This window comes from Cyprinodon tularosa, unplaced genomic scaffold (genome assembly GCF_016077235.1).
Source record: "Cyprinodon tularosa strain WSP-4 unplaced genomic scaffold, ASM1607723v1 ctg560, whole genome shotgun sequence".
NCBI classification, from domain to species: domain Eukaryota; kingdom Metazoa; phylum Chordata; class Actinopteri; order Cyprinodontiformes; family Cyprinodontidae; genus Cyprinodon; species Cyprinodon tularosa.
In genome coordinates, this window is record NW_024039297.1 from 259,763 (window position 1) to 278,860 (window position 19,098).

Consider the following 19,098-nt stretch of genomic DNA (forward strand, 5'->3'; position numbering starts at 1 on the left):
CCTTTCCCTCCTCTCTCCTGGCCTCTCATTCTCTTCCTCGTCACCCCGATGCTGCCCAGCCTCTGCAGCACCTGGCCCTGGTGTGTCCTCAGGGATGGAGGCAATTAGGACAGGTGGGGCAACAGAGGGCCTCCGTCCTAATACCTCATCCATGAGGACAAACCAGGGCCAGGTGGCAGCAGTAGGATTCCCACTGACCCCCTGCCCTGTCCAAGGATCTTTGCATTCCTAAAGTAGAGGAAAACTATTTGTATCAACAGATGCTAGAAAAAAGGAATGTTTCATGATTTGGATGGATTAATGAAATTCTACAGAAAAAGACTTTGGAATGGTAACCTGGAGATAACTCAAAGGGGAAATTAACATGAATATAATAAATGTAAGATGTAATTTCCCTACACACACACACATATATATATATACACACACACATATATAGGTGTGTGTGTGTTTCATTACATTATCCAAACCTGAACTTTTTTTTAAGTTGTCTCACACAAGGATCACTTCTATCACAAATATGAGATTTACAAAAAGTGTCATCTGAGCATCATTTGTTGTGATCAAAAGATTATATTTGTATGTTGGTGTTTGAACAGGACTTCTTTTAACTTGTGTGACTTTTACATAGAAATGCAACATGTAGATGGAATTCTGCCTCAACTCTTCCCTCCATCCGCCTGCAGCAGTATTTTTGGCCCCGATGATAAGGTGGTCATTTATCCACTCCTCTGTCTGCTCCCTGGAACAAAATGACATGTAAAGCATATTTCTGTTAAGTCAACAGGCAAAATGACTGTTCTGTATAATTACGCCGGTATTGTTCTTCAAGCGAATTATACTTTAAACCTTATTATACTGTACTGTAAATAAACTATACATTATTGAGTATTAAAACAAAACGTTTGCAGTATTAACAGCCCAGTACAGCTGGACTAATGTTATTTCTTCAGCTGCATTAAGCTTTAACAGCTCTAATCCTTTGTAATAAACTGTTTGAGAATAAAATGATCTGATTAGTGAGGGATACGGCTATCAGGTAAAAAAAAAAGAAAAAAAAGGGGGGGTTGGTTCTGTTAATTTATTAAATATACTGTTAAATTGTAATTCAGGCTGGAGAACCACCAGCAGGTCCTGGTCTCACTGATCAGGCTGGTCTAGACGGTCGCTGGTTCCTCCGCAGCAGCAGGTGGCGATAATGATCCCATTTCGCCCAATGTTTCCGCGATTAAAGCGTCGCACGGCGACGCCGTACGTGCGTCAGTGCGTGATATCCCTCCGCGTGAGAGAACCGCGCGCTCCTTTCCCTCGCGAACGGGCGGCGTTTCTGCGAGCTTCGGCCGTGAACATTTCCTGCACCGTCGGAGTAAATCCCAAAAGTATCCAACCGAAGCTGTCCGGACCCGCCCTGTGGCTGCTCAGACCGGGCTAAGGGGAACCACATCACGCACTGTTATCCAACCGACCAAGCGAAGAGCGGCGGCAGCAGCAGCAGCCGGGCCACAGGATGGAGCTCATCACTATCCTGGAAAAAACCGTCTCTCCGGGTGAGTACCGGGGAGGGAACACCGCTCACTCCAGCCGGACCTGGAGCTCTAGGTTCGGGTCTGACGGGTTAGTGATTGAGGACCAGGAGAAGGTTTCTGTTAGGGCGGATGGAGCTGTTAGCTCCTGATGCTAAAGCTAACTGAGGCCTTCCGCGGCGGGTGACTTCGCACTCCGGCCGCGTTTCAGCTCAGTTTCAGTCTGATCCAAACGAACCGGGATCCTCCGCCCCAGTTGAGGCTGAATGGGAGACCCTACTGGGGGCGTTCAGGTCCCTCTGCGGGCGAAGCTGCTGCTGCGGGAGGCTGAACCGGACGCCGACCCTGCCCATGCCCGGTGTTAGCCTGTTAGCGCAGCTCACTCACACCGTCGGCCTCCTTTTTTCCTCCGATTCAGCGTCCAGAACCAAAAACGAAACTAAGACCAATACTTTTAGTTAAGTGTTAAAAGTTCCGAGCAGTTGTCGCCTAAAGTTGATCTTTTAATCCAGTTTTAGCGGCTGTAGTCAGCAGAGCGGCTCTGGTTCCGGTCAGCGGCTAGCGTTAGCAGCTAACACACATGTTGAGATGCTCGGCGGGTTCCTGCGGCAGAGCGGGGTTGGTCCTGTGTGGAAAAGGACCCACTCCTGCGCATCGTTTGCTGTGGATCCGCTCCTGAGCCGGTTCATGGTTTAAATTTTACCGAAGTTGGCATTTGATCCTTAGCTTTAGCATTTTGGCCGTTTCTAAGGAATATCAACCGATTCTGGGTCAGAATTTAAATCGATCTGGATCTTTTTTCTTCTCTAAACAGTATCTTCCAAAAACAGATGTAGAAAATTTATTCCAACCGCAGAAACCTTGTATAGAGAAATATCTGGACCTTAGATTTAATTTAGTTCAGGAATCCTGAACACAATGAAACTCAGTTTGAGATCAGGTCCTACATCTTCTAGATTAAATCTGTTATAGGATGAGGACCAGATTCTGGAAAGTTCTCATACCATTCTATGTTTGGGATTAAATGTTTTTTCTTTTTGTCCAAGGTGGAATGCTTCTTCAAAACATAAAATGAACATGTCCTTCCCCATCAGTGACCAGTCATCTAGTTCTTGTTTTCAGGATGACTTGGTCTGCAGTAACTATGAGAAGCAGCAGAGTTTGGATGAAGTTTTCCACCATCTGGATGAAAATCCGTATCCGTTTGCAGTAAACATTGAGCAACATCATAGTACTTTCTAAAGTTTACTTCCCCCTGTTTTTATTGCCATAACACTCTTACAAGTACAAAACAACAGAATTAACTCTGCATTTAAGGTCACAGGGAAGTCATATTTAATTGTCAAAGCATTCTGGCTAAAACATGTAGACCATATTGTCCAAAAAATTTGGAAAATGTTAAAATAAACCCCATCTTAAAATCTGTGTTTTTCTCGTTATCTTCTGCAGGCCAGTTAGTTCTACGTCAGCCTGAACACCTAAATTCAGCCAATCATATATCAGCGGTCATCTGTCAATCAAATGTTTTCGGTCATAGCATCTTGATTCATATGTCGCAGCTAATATACGCAACGGTTGAAATCAGAATCCTTTCCTTTCCCATTGAGTTGCGTCCCAGTGTTCACGGGGATGGACGTTTGTGTCTTCGGCAGGCGTAGAGCTAACAGAACTGGCAGCGTTGCGAGGCAAGGGCTCAAACATGTATGGCTGGAAGCCTTCTACACCAAACCAAGCTTCTGCCGCCCTGGCGTCCTCTTCCACAACATCTTCGTCCCCGCTTTCCTCCTCTAAATAAAAAATGGATGACGGAGGAGACTCATCCACGACCTCCGACACTAAACTCTCCTCCTCTTGCATGTTTCCTCTGTCCATAGCGTTCCTTGACAGCGTCGTTTCTAAGGCACCAATTTAGTGCTACTTGGTCCCAATGGAATTTCCCATTGGGAACCTGCTAGCACTAAGATACTAACTGGTTAGCAAAATGCTTCCCACAGACCGGCCACAACCAAACTTGCTTGCAAACCTTCTGCCACAACAATCCCGCCCGCTTGATAATCGACCAATAAATCCGTTTAGCCAGAGCTGGTTAGCAATTAGCTACATTCACCTGAATCACCTTTAGAAAGACATCTTGAAGCTGCTGTACTTTGCAGCTCTGGTTCCTTTTAGTGAAGAAATAATCTTGTGAGATTATCTCTAAATGTGGTAAAATATCTGGTTACTCTACCCGCCCTGAGTAACGAGGTATTCTGTGACCCGATGAACAGTTTTTATCGTAGCTGGAGGTCATCAATCCCGGCCTGGTCTCCATCTATTACCTGCTTTACAGGTTGATTTGGAAATGTTTCTTCTGCTCATGTTTAGAATGTTATAACAATGTTTATCTGTATTTTCTGATTTAATATTACGCTTTGATGCAGCAGGATTTTAAAAAACTCCTGTTTTACTTTAAATCAGAAGGTAAAATGGCTACTGGAGTAGTGTTTTGTAGAAAGTACCTTTTTACTCTTGCTTTAGTACATTCTTTGGTTACTTTCTAATAATCGGTTTTCTGGGTACTCTACCCCCTCTGGCCCACAGCACCATAACCATTTCATAAAGATTCATAAACCTCTTTACCTAGAAAACCCGTTGATGTTCACGTTCATGTAGGATTTACTCCATTTATTTAATCTAGTGTTGCTCTAATTTAAAAAATGACAGAAGCGCCGTTTCAGGGTCTGTTCCAAAGGCAGGAAGGTTTGAAAGTTTAGCTTCAGTCCACAAACCTTAGGATGTCGACCGATTAATCTGAAATAATACATCTATGTTTGCGCTAATCTAGCCACATCTTCTCATTTGCTACTGCTGCATGTTAGCTTGTCCTCCATGTGAGCATCTAGGTTAGTCAGATCTAAGTTTTTTAAACTCCTCACAGAGTGACTGAATGTGTCCTAAAGCAAACAGGATGGAGTGAAGCTGAACTGGCGTTTTCTCCTCATTAGCTGATTAGAACCAGGAGAGCAGAAGCTCCTCCTCAATAACTCCTCTTCCTCTCTGTCCACAGATCGGAATGAACTGGAGGCGGCGCAGAAGTTTCTGGAGCAGGCGGCCATCGAGAACCTGGTTAGTTTGGGGGGGGAAGCTGTGGCCTGATGGCCGCCCTGAACTCTGACCCCTCCATCATTATATGCTGGACTTTATAGTTCAGACAGAGGAGGGCTGAGGCCAGCATCAGCAGGGGCCTGCTTGCTCCGAAGGAGCTCCGCCTCCTCAGGAGGTGGAGGGAGGCTCTGGCCCTGCTCCTACAGGGCGTCACTGTTATTAGTCCAGTTTATTATTGAGGTGAACATCCAGGGATTGGATACTCTCCACAGTTTCTATGTCCTTCCCTGGAAGTTCATGGAGGAGTGAGGTGGGGGTGGTCTCCTGAAGTCCATCACCATCTCTCTGGTCTTACTGGTGTTCAGACGCATCAGTCCACAAAGTTCATGATGATCGATCGATCCTCCAGCTCCGCCCCTCAGAATCACAGCCTACGGCGGCCGAGTCACGGGAGAACTTCTGGAGATGGCAGCTGTTGGAGGTGAAGAGGAAGGGAGATAGAACGGGCCCCTGGGGGCCCCTGCGCTGCAGACTGCCACCTCTGACTGGCAGCCATGCAGATGCACGTACTGAGAGCGTTGGCTGAGGTAGATGATGGTCCAGGCAGCCAGACATAACAGATGGTCATTCTCTCCGCACGGTGCATACGCCATCTTTGTTCTTATTGCCCCCAAAAGAAATCCCATGATGCTTTGTGAGGAGAACACTATCACAGCATCATGGGAGGTGTCTGATCATCAAGTGAGCGTCGATGTACGCCCCCACTGGTAATGAAGGTGTAGGGGCTTTTTGATGATGATGATGGTAGGACCTGCTTGTCTCTGATCAATCACTTTACACCAGGAGGCCGGATCCCTGACATCTGCAGCCGCTTCAGGGTTCTGCTCAGATTCTGGAGGTCCGACCTTCAGAGTCTGCTGAGGACTCAACGATCCACCCAGACCGGACCTGTAATGGTTCTACTGTGACCTGTTCAGGTCTCTGGGATGCTACGTCTTTCCTGAGAAGGTTGCAGTTCCTGCTGCATGATGGGACTCAATGTCCCATCATGCAGCAGCAACAGAATGAAGGCAGCAACCAGGCGTCTATTTCTATTCTATTTCTATTTATAATTGTTTTTGTTTTAGAGTAAATGTCTTAAAGCTGAGGTTCTGGATTATCTTGGCAGGACAAAGTCCAGCAGAACCTTTAGTTCTGTGAGAACCGGGTCAGAACCCTCCGTTTGCTTGGAGGGATATCTGGTTTCTAACATCTATAGATGCTTACCTGCTTCAGCCGGTTGTGTTTCTCCCTCCAGCCCACCTTCCTGGTGGAGCTGTCCAAGGTTCTGGCGAACCCCGGGAACACGCAGGTGGCTCGGGTCGCTGCCGGGCTGCAGGTGAAGAACTCCCTGACCTCCAAAGACCCCGATGTGAAAACGCAGTATCAGCAGAGGTGGCTCGCCATCGACGTCAACGCTCGCCGCGAGATCAAGAACTACGTGAGTACGGGTCCGCCTCACTCTCCGGGTCGCTGTCGGCGCCGCCTCTTAATGCCGGTTCCTCCGGTTCCTTCAGGTTCTACAGACCCTGGGAACGGAGACGTACCGGCCCAGCTCGGCTTCGCAGTGCGTCGCCGGCATCGCCTGCGCGGAGATCCCGGTGAACCAGTGGCCTGAACTGATCCCGCAGCTGGTGGCCAACGTCACGGACCCGCTGAGCACCGAGCACATGAAGGAGTCCACGCTGGAGGCCATCGGGTACATCTGCCAGGACATCGTGAGTAGAAAAACCGCCGACTGCGTTACGACCCCATCAGCCGCCCGGTGGTTCTGATGCGACCGGTTCTGCAGGACCCGGAGCAGCTGCAGGAGACCGCCAACCAGATCCTGACCGCCATCATCCAGGGGATGAGGAAGGAGGAGCCTAGCAACAACGTAAAGCTGGCCGCCACCAACGCGCTGCTCAACTCGCTGGAGTTCACCAGAGCCAACTTTGACAAAGAGGTACAGAACCAGAACCGGAACCAGAACCTGCTGAGTGCCAGGCCTGATCAACCCGGTTCTGACCCGTTTGTGTTTTCAGACGGAGCGACACTTCATCATGCAGGTGGTCTGCGAAGCGACGCAGTGTCCCGACACCAGGGTGGGTCCAGTTCCCTGTCCGGTAGAACCCCCGCTCAGCCGACCCGGCGCTAACCCCCGTCTCCTCTGCCTCAGGTCCGAGTGGCGGCCCTCCAGAACCTGGTGAAGATCATGTCTCTGTATTATCAGTACATGGAGACGTACATGGGCCCGGCGCTGTTCGCGGTAAGTTCTGAACGGGTCCGGGTCTCTTTTATGGCAGGAACTGGACTGGATGACGGACAGAACCAGCAATCTGGTCGGGCTGTTTCCTGCAGGTCGGTCCGATCGGGTCCAAGTTTGGGTCGGTCAGACGTAGCAGGAGGGACGGGTTCCAGGTTCTGATCCGTCCAGCATGATACCGCCTTCACCGAGCTCGCTGTAGGGCTGATCTCTTCTTGTGGTGCTGTCCCGCCTCACTGGATCAGAACCAACCCTGATGGCCTCAGAACCTCCACTTGAGCTGCTGATCTTTGCAGTTCCTCCAGAACTTCCACAGTTCTGATTTGTCCGGTTCTGAGCCGCTCGCTGTCGGGTCTGAGCAGAACCAGAATGCGCTGAATCGATTTGTATCCAGGGTCCGGTTCTGATAAATCCTCAGTGTTCTGGTTCTTTTGGTTCCTTCCAGTAGCTGCTTACCGGGCCTGGAGGGAACCAGGTGGTTCTGACCAGTTCCGCCGTTGCTGGCGACGTGAGGCGGCGCTGGTTCAGAACTTCTCCATCTGTGGAACCCTGCTGGTTAAAGCGGAGCGGTTCTGGTGGAACTGACTTTAGCCCACAGCAGAACCAGAGGTTCTGGTTCCACCGGGTCATAAAACAAAGCCATGGTGGCATCAGAAACGGGTCAGAATCATTTTGGAGAAGTGATGGGATGTCCTGATCCAATTATCTGTCTTCAGTTGGTTTTATTTTGATTTTCTTCATAGAATCTTTTCTAACATTTAGAATCAGTCAGAAAGCGAGAAGTTCTGCTTAAAGTCCCCCAGTAGACGGGTTCTGATCCGTGGTTCTGCTGGTTCTGATCCGTGGTTCTGCTGGTGACGGTCTGTGGTTCTGGACACCCAGAGAACTCGCTGGACTCTGGGTTTGATCTGAACTGGGGTTTTTGGCGCCCCCCTCAGGCGTGATTCTGCAGCTACAGCTGAACTCTGATCTTGTGGTCCAGATCACCATCGAGGCGATGAAGAGCGACATTGATGAGGTGGCGCTGCAGGGCATCGAGTTCTGGTCCAACGTCTGCGATGAGGAGATGGACCTGGCCATCGAGGCCTCAGAGGTATACTGTCTCACTTTCTGTTTCCTCTCTGACCCCTCCCCCTTCGTCGCTGTCGGTCTCACTTCCTGTTTCCTCTGGTCCAATGGCAGGCCTCGGAGCAGGGACGCCCCCCCGAGCACACCAGTAAGTTCTACGCCAAAGGAGCGCTGCAGTACCTGGTCCCCATCCTGACCCAGACCCTGGCCAAGCAGGTACCGTAGCCGCCGCGCCGTCATCCCTCGCATGGTGAGCGGCGGCGCTGTGACCTCCTTCTGTGTCTCTGCAGGACGAGAACGACGACGATGACGACTGGAACCCCTGCAAGGCGGCGGGGGTGTGTCTGATGCTGCTGGCCACCTGCTGCGAGGACGACGTGGTTCCTCACGTTCTGCCCTTCATCAAGGAGAACATCAAGAACCCGGACTGGCGGTACCGGGACGCCTCCATCATGGCGTTCGGCTCCATCCTGGAGGGACCCGACCTGAACCAACTCAAACCACTGGTCATACAGGTGAGCCGCTGGTGCCGGAGCTCCACCCGGTCACTCAGAACCAGGATCCTGACCACGCTGCCCCCCCACAGGCCATGCCCACGCTGATCGAGCTGATGAAGGACCCCAGCGTGGTGGTGAGGGACACCACGGCGTGGACCGTGGGGCGCATCTGCGAGCTGCAGCCAGAAGCCGCCATCAACGAGATCTACCTGGCCCCTCTGCTGCAGTGTCTGATCGAGGGCCTGGGGGCCGAGCCCAGGGTGGCCTCCAACGTCTGCTGGGTGAGCGTCCCATGCCGCCATCTGATTCTGATGTGGTGTTTGAGCTGTGAAACCCGTTTATGAGTCAAGATGAAAGATGTTAGCAGCTGTCGGCGTTACATAGAGAGGTGGGAGGCCAGGAAGTCCGTATGTGGGAGAAACTAAACTACAGCAGGTGGTTCTGGATCCGGACCGGTCTGGGTCTGAGATCCTCTGCCTGTCATTTATAGCCGGATGCTAATCTCTAGTTTAGTTTCCTCCTGAAGCCCGCCGCTGGGTCGGGCTAATGCTACGCTCTGACTGCAGCAGCAGCAGCTGTAATTGGAATTATTGAACTTTAATTCTATTCAGTTTATTTCTATAGCTCCAATTCACATCATGTCATCTCAGGTCACTTTCCAGTTCACCAGATCATCCAGTCAGATTGATTCAAAGTTTTCTATCTGAGGAAAACCAGCTGATAGCATCGACTCATTGACTCTTCAGCAATCCCTCACACTAAGCATGCTTGTAGCGACAGTGGAGAGGAAAAACTCCCTTTGAACAGGAAGAAACCTCCAGCAGAACCAGGCTCAGTGTGAGCGGCCATCTATCTTTAGCTGCACCACATTAACCAATCAGAGGCTCCACCACATGACGTTGCTGTATTTTCAGACGGGAGAGAAAAAGAAAAAAACCCAGAAAGATAAACTGAACTTCGCTATTTGGTCTCATCCTGTTAGTATTGATGACCAACAACGTTCCCAATATAGACGTTCAGATGGTTTGAATGTTTTTGATGGGAAGGACGGTGGCTCTGCTCCAGTCTCCGGACCAGTGCCTGAACCCGCTCTGACCCAAACCCTTTGTTCTGTTCCCCACCAGGCCTTCTCATCTCTGGCTGAGGCAGCATACGAAGCCACGGACGCTGCAGAGGACCAGGAGGAGCCAAGCACCTACTGCCTGTCCTCCTCCTTCGAGATCATCGTCCAGAAGCTCCTGGAGACCACCGACAGGTAGGAGAACTCTGCTGGACCCCTGGTTCTGAAGGAACGGACTGAGATCTTAATAGTAGAACCCATCAGAACCGTTGGGCTCAGAGCTTCGGTGTCAGCGTCTCCATGGAGACCCACTGAAGGCCGTCACCACAGCAGCTAGGCTGATGGTGGTTTTAGAACCGCTCCGCTAAGCTGTCCCTCTGTCCGGTTCCGGTCCACTCAGGCCCGACGGCCACCAGAACAACCTGCGTTCTGCCGCCTACGAGGCTCTGATGGAGATTGTGAAGAATAGCGCCAAAGACTGCTACCCTGCAGTCCAGAAGACCACGCTGGTGATCATGGAGCGGCTGCAGCAGGTCCTGCAGATGGAGGTGAGTCTCCCGCCTGCAGAGCTTTTATTGTGAAAGGAAAACACGCTAACGCCGTCTTCCTGTCTGCAGTCCCACATCCAGAGCACCTCAGACAGGATCCAGTTCAACGACCTGCAGTCGCTGCTCTGCGCCACTCTGCAGGTGAGGCGTCGCACCTGCAGCCGGGCTCTTATTGTGAAGGGCCTGCTGAGCGTTTCCTGTTTCCCTGCAGAATGTTCTCCGGAAGGTTCAGCACCAGGACGCCCTGCAGATCTCTGATGTAGTGATGGCGTCTCTCCTGAGGATGTTCCAGAGCACGGCAGGTTCCGGCGGCGTGCAGGAGGACGCCCTGATGGCCGTGTCCACGCTGGTGGAAGGTACCGACCCGTCGCGCCGCCACGCCGCGCCGTCGGGTTCCGGTGGAGCTCACAGTGTCTCTGCTGCTCGTTTCAGTTCTGGGGAGTGACTTCCAGAAATACATGGATGCCTTCAAACCTTTCCTGGCCATCGGACTGAAGAACTACGCCGAGTACCAGGTACGCGGTCTCCACCCGTCATTAAAAGGCGTTAGATTATTATTTTTTTAAATATAGGCTAAAATTGGCATTAAAATTAATTAAATGTGATTATCGAGGTTTCTCCCTCTCTCTCATTCCCTCTTTCCTGTCAGCCTGCTGCCAGAAAACGAGCCACTAGTGCCGTTAAAAATAAAAAAGGAAAAAATTATCTTATTTTATTCTATTTTATGTTCATTATTATATTTTATTGCAGTGTGTTTATGTAATTTAGCTGTTAGGTTTTTACACCGCTGATCCAGAACCAGTGGGTCCTGGACGCTTCTAAATCGGTTCAGCCTGACAGAACCGGAGCCCAGAGGTTCTGATTCGGTTTAATTCTGCAGCCTCAGAACGGTTTTAGGAAATGTTACTACAGAAAGTAGCAAAGCGCGTTTTCTGCTCTGATTGGACGTGCTAACTGTCTGCAGGTGTGTCTTGCCGCCGTGGGCCTGGTGTGCGACCTCTGCAGAGCGCTCCAGACCAACATCCTGCCTTACTGTGACGAGATCATGCAGCTTCTCCTGGAGAACCTTGGGGTGAGCAGCACCAGAACCTGTCTGGGTTTAGGTCTGTGATGATAAACCATGCACCACTCTGACCGTGATGTAAAACCACCACGTTTATCTGAGACCTGTGGGAACCAGTTTGGACGCATCAGAACCTGCTGGGTTTCCTCCTGGTCCACTGGGACCTGTGTTCTGTAGAACCTGGGTCATTCCGTCTCCCTCTCTGCGTTTTCAGAACGAGAACGTCCACCGCTCGGTGAAGCCTCAGATCCTCTCTGCGTTCGGAGACATCGCTCTGGCCATCGGAGGAGAGTTTAAGAAGTACCTGGACATCGTCCTGGACACGCTGCAGCAGGCCTCCCAGGCCCAGGTGGACAAGGTAAGCCCGGCAGCTCCAGCGGACGGCCTGTCTTTCTATCGACAACGACGAAATTATTTCATTTTCGCTCTAAACGTGGATCTTTGCCTGAAACAGGATGAGTCATGGGTTTGAGTTTACATCAACAAGACAAAATAAGGATTAGCAGGCGGTCGCTCAGACGTTTAACACCAGAACTCCCAGAACTCTGATCCTACTAGAACTCCCACCTGCCGTCAGTTTGACAGGGGACATTTTACCCACTGAAAGCATGAGCAGTGATGATGTCATCACCTGAAAGGCTTCTAGTGTGATATATAAACCCATTGTGGAAATGTAAACTTTAAAACAGGTTTTATATGATCTTAGAAGGCTGTACTGTATGATGTTAATACGTCTGGTCTAAATTTGTATTCTAAATCAATCCTTTAATACACAGGTTCAAAGTTTAAAATTACAATTTTATTTAGAGAACTTAATTGATTCCCCCGAACATTTCCTGCAGACCACCTTTTCACATTTATGACAGATTTTCCTCTGTTTTTAAAAATGGCGCGCCCCGGCACTGAATCGAGAAGGACGACCACACAGACGGCCGGAAAGGCGGGCCAAGGACCAATCACAGCTACCGTCCTTCGCCTCGGAGCTTTTACTGAACACTGAAATAATTTGATCCGACACATCCACGCTGAGCTTTAGTGATTAGACCAGGCGCTCTGGTTTGGCTTTAGGCCGCTGAGGCAGAGCTATCCAAGAATTAAACAAAAGTTCTACTATTGCCTGATGGGTCACTGATATGCCGCCTTTTCCCGGGGATGGATGATCGTCCTCAGACTCGCTGTCAGAATCTGAGCCGCTTCCTCCTCATCGGTCTCCCCCTCTCCTCCCGAATCTCTATCATCAATATTTTGAAGCTTTTCTAAATCTTGTTTCGTGGATTTCTTCTGAAAGCCATTTTTTTCCCTATTAGCCAAACAGTTCTAGGTAGATGTTGGTTGCTAGGCAACGGTACCAAACATCAATCAACCATGGGAAGAAATTACAATGCATCTAATGGAGCCGTGCAAATGACGGTGTAGGTACCAGATCTGCTGTGGCCCCGCCTCTTCTCAAGAGGTCATCATATGGCAACTCCATTCAAACTCTATCGCTCCCGTTTCTTAGGAATCAAATCTCTTCTGGAGTCTCAACATATTATTACAGATATTTGCTGCCATTTTACATTTCATTGGCGATCTAAAGTAGCCGAAGAAAACAATCATGTCATTCAAGTCTTGCCTACTTAGACCTAGCTTTCCTGAAAAAAAAAGTCTCAGTTTATTTTTATTCTTTTTATTAAGGTCGGAGGTCAAAGGACAAATGGAACATCTTAAAAATTACTTTCCTAGAGATTTTAGACTGATCAGTTATTCTACTTGTAGAAAACGAACAGTTGATACCAATTTAAAAGTGTAGCTTAATATGGCTAACTGAGCGAGCTAAAAAGCTAATCTGTTAGCTACCTAGCACAGCTAGCCATAGCTAGCTTTGTATCACATTTACCTTGTTCACCTTAAACAATTTTTATTCAGTTTTCTTATTAATCAGGTCAAATTTAATCGCTCATTAGAGACGCTAACGCTACAGATGCTCGCGACTCTGCACACGGACGGTGTGTGATATCGTTGTCTCGGCAACCACAGTGTTTTACATCATGTGGCAACGTTCAGCCAATCATGTAGCGTAACGTCTCTGACATCATGCCAGAGACGTTATGATTTTACCCTTGAACTCTTTTAGAGATCGAGGTAAAATTAACCATATTTATTGGTTATATTTATAAAAAAAAACTAGGTGAAAATGAAGAAACATAAAAACAGGAAAAGTCAGTTAATATGAGCAACATGTGAATAATGATAAAGCTGTTTCCGTTTAAAATCTGAGCCATCAAAATGACGGTGTTGGGAGTTCTAGTGTTAAACATCATTATCTGCTAGAAATGCTAACGCCTGGTTTATGCTCAGAAACCAGGTCGTCTGCGTGTCCTAGCTAATCCTCGCTAGTTCCTGATTGGCCCTCTGGCGTTGTGGCGTGGAATAACGTAGCGCAGACCACGCTTTAAAATTGGGCATAAATCGATAATATCTGCGACACGCTGCTGCGGGAGGATAACCAGGCCTTAAGCAGCATCAGCCGTGCTGCTGCGTCTTGTTTGGCCACGCCCACCACCTGGCGTTGCAGGTTTTGATCATCAGGCAGGTGGCGAGGTGGATGTGATGTTTGTGATGTTAGACTCAGACGCGGCGGTTTTCTTCCAGACGGACTACGACATGGTGGACTACCTGAACGAGCTGAGGGAGGGCTGCCTGGAGGCCTACACCGGCATCATCCAGGGCCTGAAGGGAGACCAGGAGAACGTCCACCGTAAGACACACACTTCCTGTCTGAACGGCGCCGACGTCGGTTCCTCCTCCCGTCTGAAGACTGACGGGAGGATTTTACGACGTCGCAGAGAAACTCGGGTCTTTTTCACCCAGGAGGCTTCAGGCTTCGGCCGGAATCAAAGCCGCTCCTGGTTTTGCGGGACCCAACAAAAGGATGTAGAGCTGTGTTAGGCCCCGCCCCCTTCCTCTCCTGATCTTCTCCGTTTCTCCTCCTGCAGCTGATGTGATGCTGGTCCAGCCCCGCGTGGAGTTCATCCTCTCCTTCATCCACCACATCGCCGAGGACGAGGACCACTCTGACGGCGTGGTGGCCAACGCCGCCGGGCTCATCGGGTAAGCACCGCCCCGCTTCGCGTTCCGTTTGGTCCGTGAGGAGAAACCATGCACCACTCTGACAGCGTGATGCAGAACCCAACCACAGCTTCTGAGACCAGCGGCCCGGGGCCCCCGCAGCCCGGAGCCGCCGGTTCAAGCCGCACCTTCGACCGTGTGCCTGTGTGTCCGCAGGGACCTGTGCACCGCCTTCGGCAAAGACATGATGAAGCTGGTGGAGATGCGTCCGCTCATCAACGACCTTCTGACGGAGGGCAGGCGTTCCAAAATCGTCAAGACCAAGACACTGGCCACTTGGGCCACCAAGGAGCTGCGGAAGCTCAAGAGCCAAGCCTGGTGAGGAGATCAAACCCTGAGCTTCTGCTGGGTCCAAACGGGCTCAGAACCTGCAGCATCAGAACCACAGCTGGGTTCTGTGGTTCAGACGTGAAGCAGATGGGGCTACTAAAAATCTTGGGGTGGCAGCTGAAACTAGAAGCCATAATTTCAGGGTTATGGTAAACGGCTCCTCAGATCTTGGTTTATTGGCTGTGCTGAATGGGAGGAAATGCTAAGCTAGTTAGCACTGCCCCCTAGTGGCTCCACTGGTTCCATGCTGCTCTGTTTATTTTGGAAATGAAAATGACATGGCTAAAACATTTTTAATTCTTTGTTTAATCACCTATAAATCAGACATGGTGAAATTTAAAATAGTTTTTCCACCTGAAAAATATTCCTCATTAACTTCCTGTCACACAAATACAGATTATTGTTTTTCCAATTTATAGTTTAGGAGCTGAACTTGATTTAATTCACATGTAATTTCAGGACCTTCTGGGCTAAAGGGGTTAACTTTTATAAATGGACGGAGTTTATATTTAATATTTGTCTGGAATTATTGCTTCATCCTAGTAAATATGAAGCTTAGATTTAGTTTTTAAATCCATTTGGATCTTTGATTCTTACGGATTTAACTGTAGAGGTGTAGAATCAGAGCGCAGGATCAGAAACTGATGATGATGGCGGCGGTTCTGCTCCACAGATGTGTGCGGTCCGGTCCGGATCGGAGCGACGTGGAATCGTCTGGAATGAACTCTTCTGTGTTTGTCGCAGCGTTGGCTGAAGCAGAAGAAGTGACGTGAGATGAAGTGAGATGAGTGTCTGTGTGAGCGCGAGAGATGATGACATCACACCACCTTCAGTTCCAGCTGGCGACCCCCCCCTCCTCCTCCTCTTCCTCCTGGACGGCCTGTGGACTCTGAACCCCCTTAAAGAAGCGAGCCCCTCCTTCGCCCTCTCGCCATATAGCTGGCCCCTCCTCTGACATCACGATGACGTCACAGACCCGCCTCCGCCCCCAACGCTTGGGGGAGGAGGGGAGGAGGGGGAGAGAAACTTACAGACTTTTGTGGAATCAGATTAACGAGCGACTGTGGACTTCTTCTGTGGAAAACTTTTGATTTTTGTTGCTCTTACTTTTCTTCTTCTGAGCACTAAAACGGAGACGCGCCGGCCGAGCGGCTCCGGCGTTCCGCGCTCTTACCTGGCAACAGCAGCACTGGAGCCCTTCAGAGTAAAAGCTCGGTGCTGCGGAGCGAGTGCCAAATGGGAGTAGTTTTAGCTGAAGGCCTGCGGCTGCTTCACGTCGGCTTCCCCGCTGAACTTGGGTTGGGAACGGGTCACTCACCGTTTTTGCTTGTTTCAAAGATTTCAGAAAATTGAAGACGTTTGTAAAAGGTTCTATTTTTCCATTGCTATGATGAGTAAATAAAGTTAAAAACAATAAAATGATATGAAACATTCCCCGAGCAGTTCTGGTGATTTCGCTCTTCTTCTGGACTCTGATTGGAAGCTGAACTCTGGCGCCTCCTGCTGTCCAACCACGGTGGCTCCTGTTTTTTTTTCTTTTTGTAACCTCACGGCTCGAGGCGCGTCTCCTGCTGCGTCCGTCAGCTGCTCCGACCGCTTTCAGCCCGATGATTCACGCTGAAAGTCTGTTTCCTGCTCTTATTTTGTAAAGATGCATCATCTGCAGGATGAAGGACTTCCTGTGTTGACATGGTGACCTGGAAACTCGATGATTGCTGAATTGTTAATGATTTAAAGCCGATCTGCTTTGGATTTCATATTAAAGTTTAGTGAACTAATAAAGTCTATATTGTACTGAACCTCCTGCTGCTTGTTCTGATGATGAATCTGATCCGGGAGCAGCTGCAGATCAAAAAACACCAAGGTCCAAATGGGTCCTGATCTGACCTGCAGCAGAACTCTGCATCCAGCCCAGACTAACTGGGATGTTTCTAAAGCTGCTGGGCGGTTTAATCCAGAGCTGCAGGTTTAGAGCCGCTCCCTCTGAGCTGGAGGTCGTTCTGCACGCAGCAACGCTGAAGTCTGGTCCTGGAGAGATTCGCTGGCCTGGAGCGTTGGAGCGGGAATCCCTCCAGGATCCGACCCAGGACCTCTGCTTCTGCAGAACTAAAAATGTGACAAACCCAGTTTTCCTGCAGACAAAACATTTAAAGGAAAAGTTGCTCATATTCAGAATCCAAACTTCTGAAAGTTCTTTAAAGGGATAGTTCGGTATTTTTGACATGAATCTGTATGGCATCCCCATCACCAGTGGCATGCAATCACACTGACTTACCCCTGGCAGCGTCCTGTGAGCAGAGTTATCGTCCAGTTTTGGTCAAGCCGAAAGTAGTCCGGCAAGTTTTTAGGATCAGCGAAATAAAACTTTTCTCTTCCCAAAACATGTGTTCAGCTAGGAGCTAGGCGGAGGGAGACATGCATCTGGCTGTTGTCAGGTTAGTAGGCCCTAGCTGTCTGAATGACGGCGCGCACTGATACGAACAGAGAGAAAATAGGACCAATTGATAACGACGTGTGACTTTTTCCACTACAATGTTTTTGGGATGCAAAAATATCACTCTTTTGAACACATAATGTTTTGGGAAGAGAAACGTTTTATTTCGCTGGTCCTAAAAACCTGCCGGACTACTTTCGGCTTGACCAAAACTGGACGATAACTCTGCTCACAGGACGCTGCCAGGGGTAAGTCAGTGTGATTGCATGACACTGGTGATGGGGATGCCATACAGATTCATGTCAAAAATACCGAACTATCCCTTTAAATCTGAAATGATTCCATCCTGTTCAATAAATGATCAGTGTTTTTAATTCAGAGTAATTTTCATGTGAATGTGCTTTACTGGAGGCATCCATGTTTGTCAAAGAACACTACTGCCACCTACTGGTTAGTGACGTCACGGTGCGGTATCGGCTGTTGATCAAGTCCCAGTGCTGTATCTGGTGTTTGTCACAACGCGCTATTATCCAAGTCATCTTGAAAACATTCTTCTTCCAAATGTTGGCTACATATTACGGGTTTTTTCTCTGGCCAGAAGTTCGATGGCAAATCCTCCCTCTTCAAGTTGGCGATCCAACGACCAACCCGTCCGTGGAGGATCAGGAATCAGAAAGGTGGAATAACTCTTTTTTTTTTTTTTTTTCCCACTTTTATCCGATGTATTCCAGCATCCAGCTGCCATGCACGTGGGCATTGTCAGTTTCACTATAGCTCTGGTGAATTTCAATGGTGAAGTCCTCTGGAAATCTTCAATAATTGTTGTTGATTGCAGATGTGTCTAGTAGTTCCCATTGATTTAGCTTGTAAAGCGGGGAGAATGGCGCTAGGCTTACCGCACCGTGACGTCACTGCTGGAAGATGGCAGGAGGGAGGGGCTACTATATTTGGGCAAAAATAGCCACTCCCAGACTTGGTGATCGCGATGAAAATTATTATTTTACTATTTAACACTAAATTCATTAAATCACCACAAACTTAGTAATTTTAGGTATAAAGATCTGTAGATTATTGCTGCTGACTGGACTTTTCCTTTATGGTCCTGAGCTATCTCTATAGTTCTGCTGCTATAGGCTTAGACTGCTGGAGGACATAGGGACCCCTTTTTCATCATTCTGCTTCATTCTATCTCTATTCTCCCACTCTGCAGAATCTATTAGTTCAATCTCTAACGTTCTGCTCTCTCTGCTTTTTCTCATAGTAGCTTCATCTGGTCTGTTCCTGTTTGGCTGTGACTCCATCCTGGAGAGAAATATCAGCTGTGCTGCTGCCATCAACACCTTTGTTTCTAGATGTTGGAGCTTGGCCTGTTTTCCAGTGTAGTCCTGTTTCAATCTGACTAGAAAGTGACCTGAGATGACATGATGTGAATTGGAGCTATAGAAATAAACTGAATAGAACTGAATTAAAGATGGACCAGATTTTAATTTGGGTCCTTGCTGGTAAAACTATGCTCATATTTCTACATTGGTGGACTTTAAATTAATTCACAGCTCTATGTAATCTGTACATTAAACGGTTTGAGCTGTTTATCTTTAGAGGAAACTGTAGGCGACGGCAGAGACAAACTCTCCCATAGAAAACCCAAAAAACAAATTCATAAATCAGCAAACATTGTAATTAATCCTTTCTATTTGTTGTGTATTGGGTTTTTTTTGTTTTTTTTTTTGCTGCATTTTTTTATTCTGTTTTTGGTGAATATACCAGCATTAAAATGGATTTCCAAGAACCCGGTCCACCTGGACCAGATTCTTTCAGGTCCGTGAAAATCAGGAGACCAGAAGAGTTTTGGCTGTGGATTCAAACCGGTCCAGCCTTCTGCAGCTTTCACCGCTGTATGCTCTGTTGCCTAGCAACCGGGACAGTTGACACAAAGCAGGAAAAGAATGAATACCGAACTTCTCACTGCTGTTTTAATATTTTATTTATTGTAAAGTGAACAAAGACTCATGAGAATCCAGAGTGGAATAAAGGAGACAACCAGCGGCAGCAGGAACTAATAAAAGCAAATGTAATGATATAAAAGGAAGAATAGG

General features: G+C 48.6%; 1 protein-coding gene and 1 non-coding gene across 2 annotated transcripts; both read left to right on the forward strand.

Annotated features, from left to right (window-relative positions):
- Positions 1 to 1,253: 1,253 nt before the first annotated feature.
- Positions 1,254 to 16,368, forward strand: kpnb1 (karyopherin (importin) beta 1). The gene is made up of 22 exons (XM_038305645.1): positions 1,254 to 1,547; positions 4,570 to 4,628; positions 5,905 to 6,087; positions 6,164 to 6,364; positions 6,439 to 6,591; positions 6,671 to 6,730; positions 6,805 to 6,894; positions 7,874 to 7,984; positions 8,074 to 8,175; positions 8,250 to 8,474; positions 8,546 to 8,737; positions 9,581 to 9,711; positions 9,917 to 10,064; positions 10,134 to 10,205; positions 10,276 to 10,420; positions 10,497 to 10,579; positions 11,029 to 11,136; positions 11,342 to 11,485; positions 13,762 to 13,867; positions 14,106 to 14,220; positions 14,395 to 14,556; positions 15,242 to 16,368. Coding segments are annotated over exons 1-22 (2,631 nt in total). The 5' UTR covers positions 1,254 to 1,507; the 3' UTR covers positions 15,243 to 16,368.
- LOC119796916 lies at positions 13,899 to 14,039 on the forward strand. The gene has a single exon (XR_005282530.1). It is a non-coding gene; the product is annotated as a small nucleolar RNA SNORA79 (small nucleolar RNA).
- Positions 16,369 to 19,098: the final 2,730 nt, after the last annotated feature.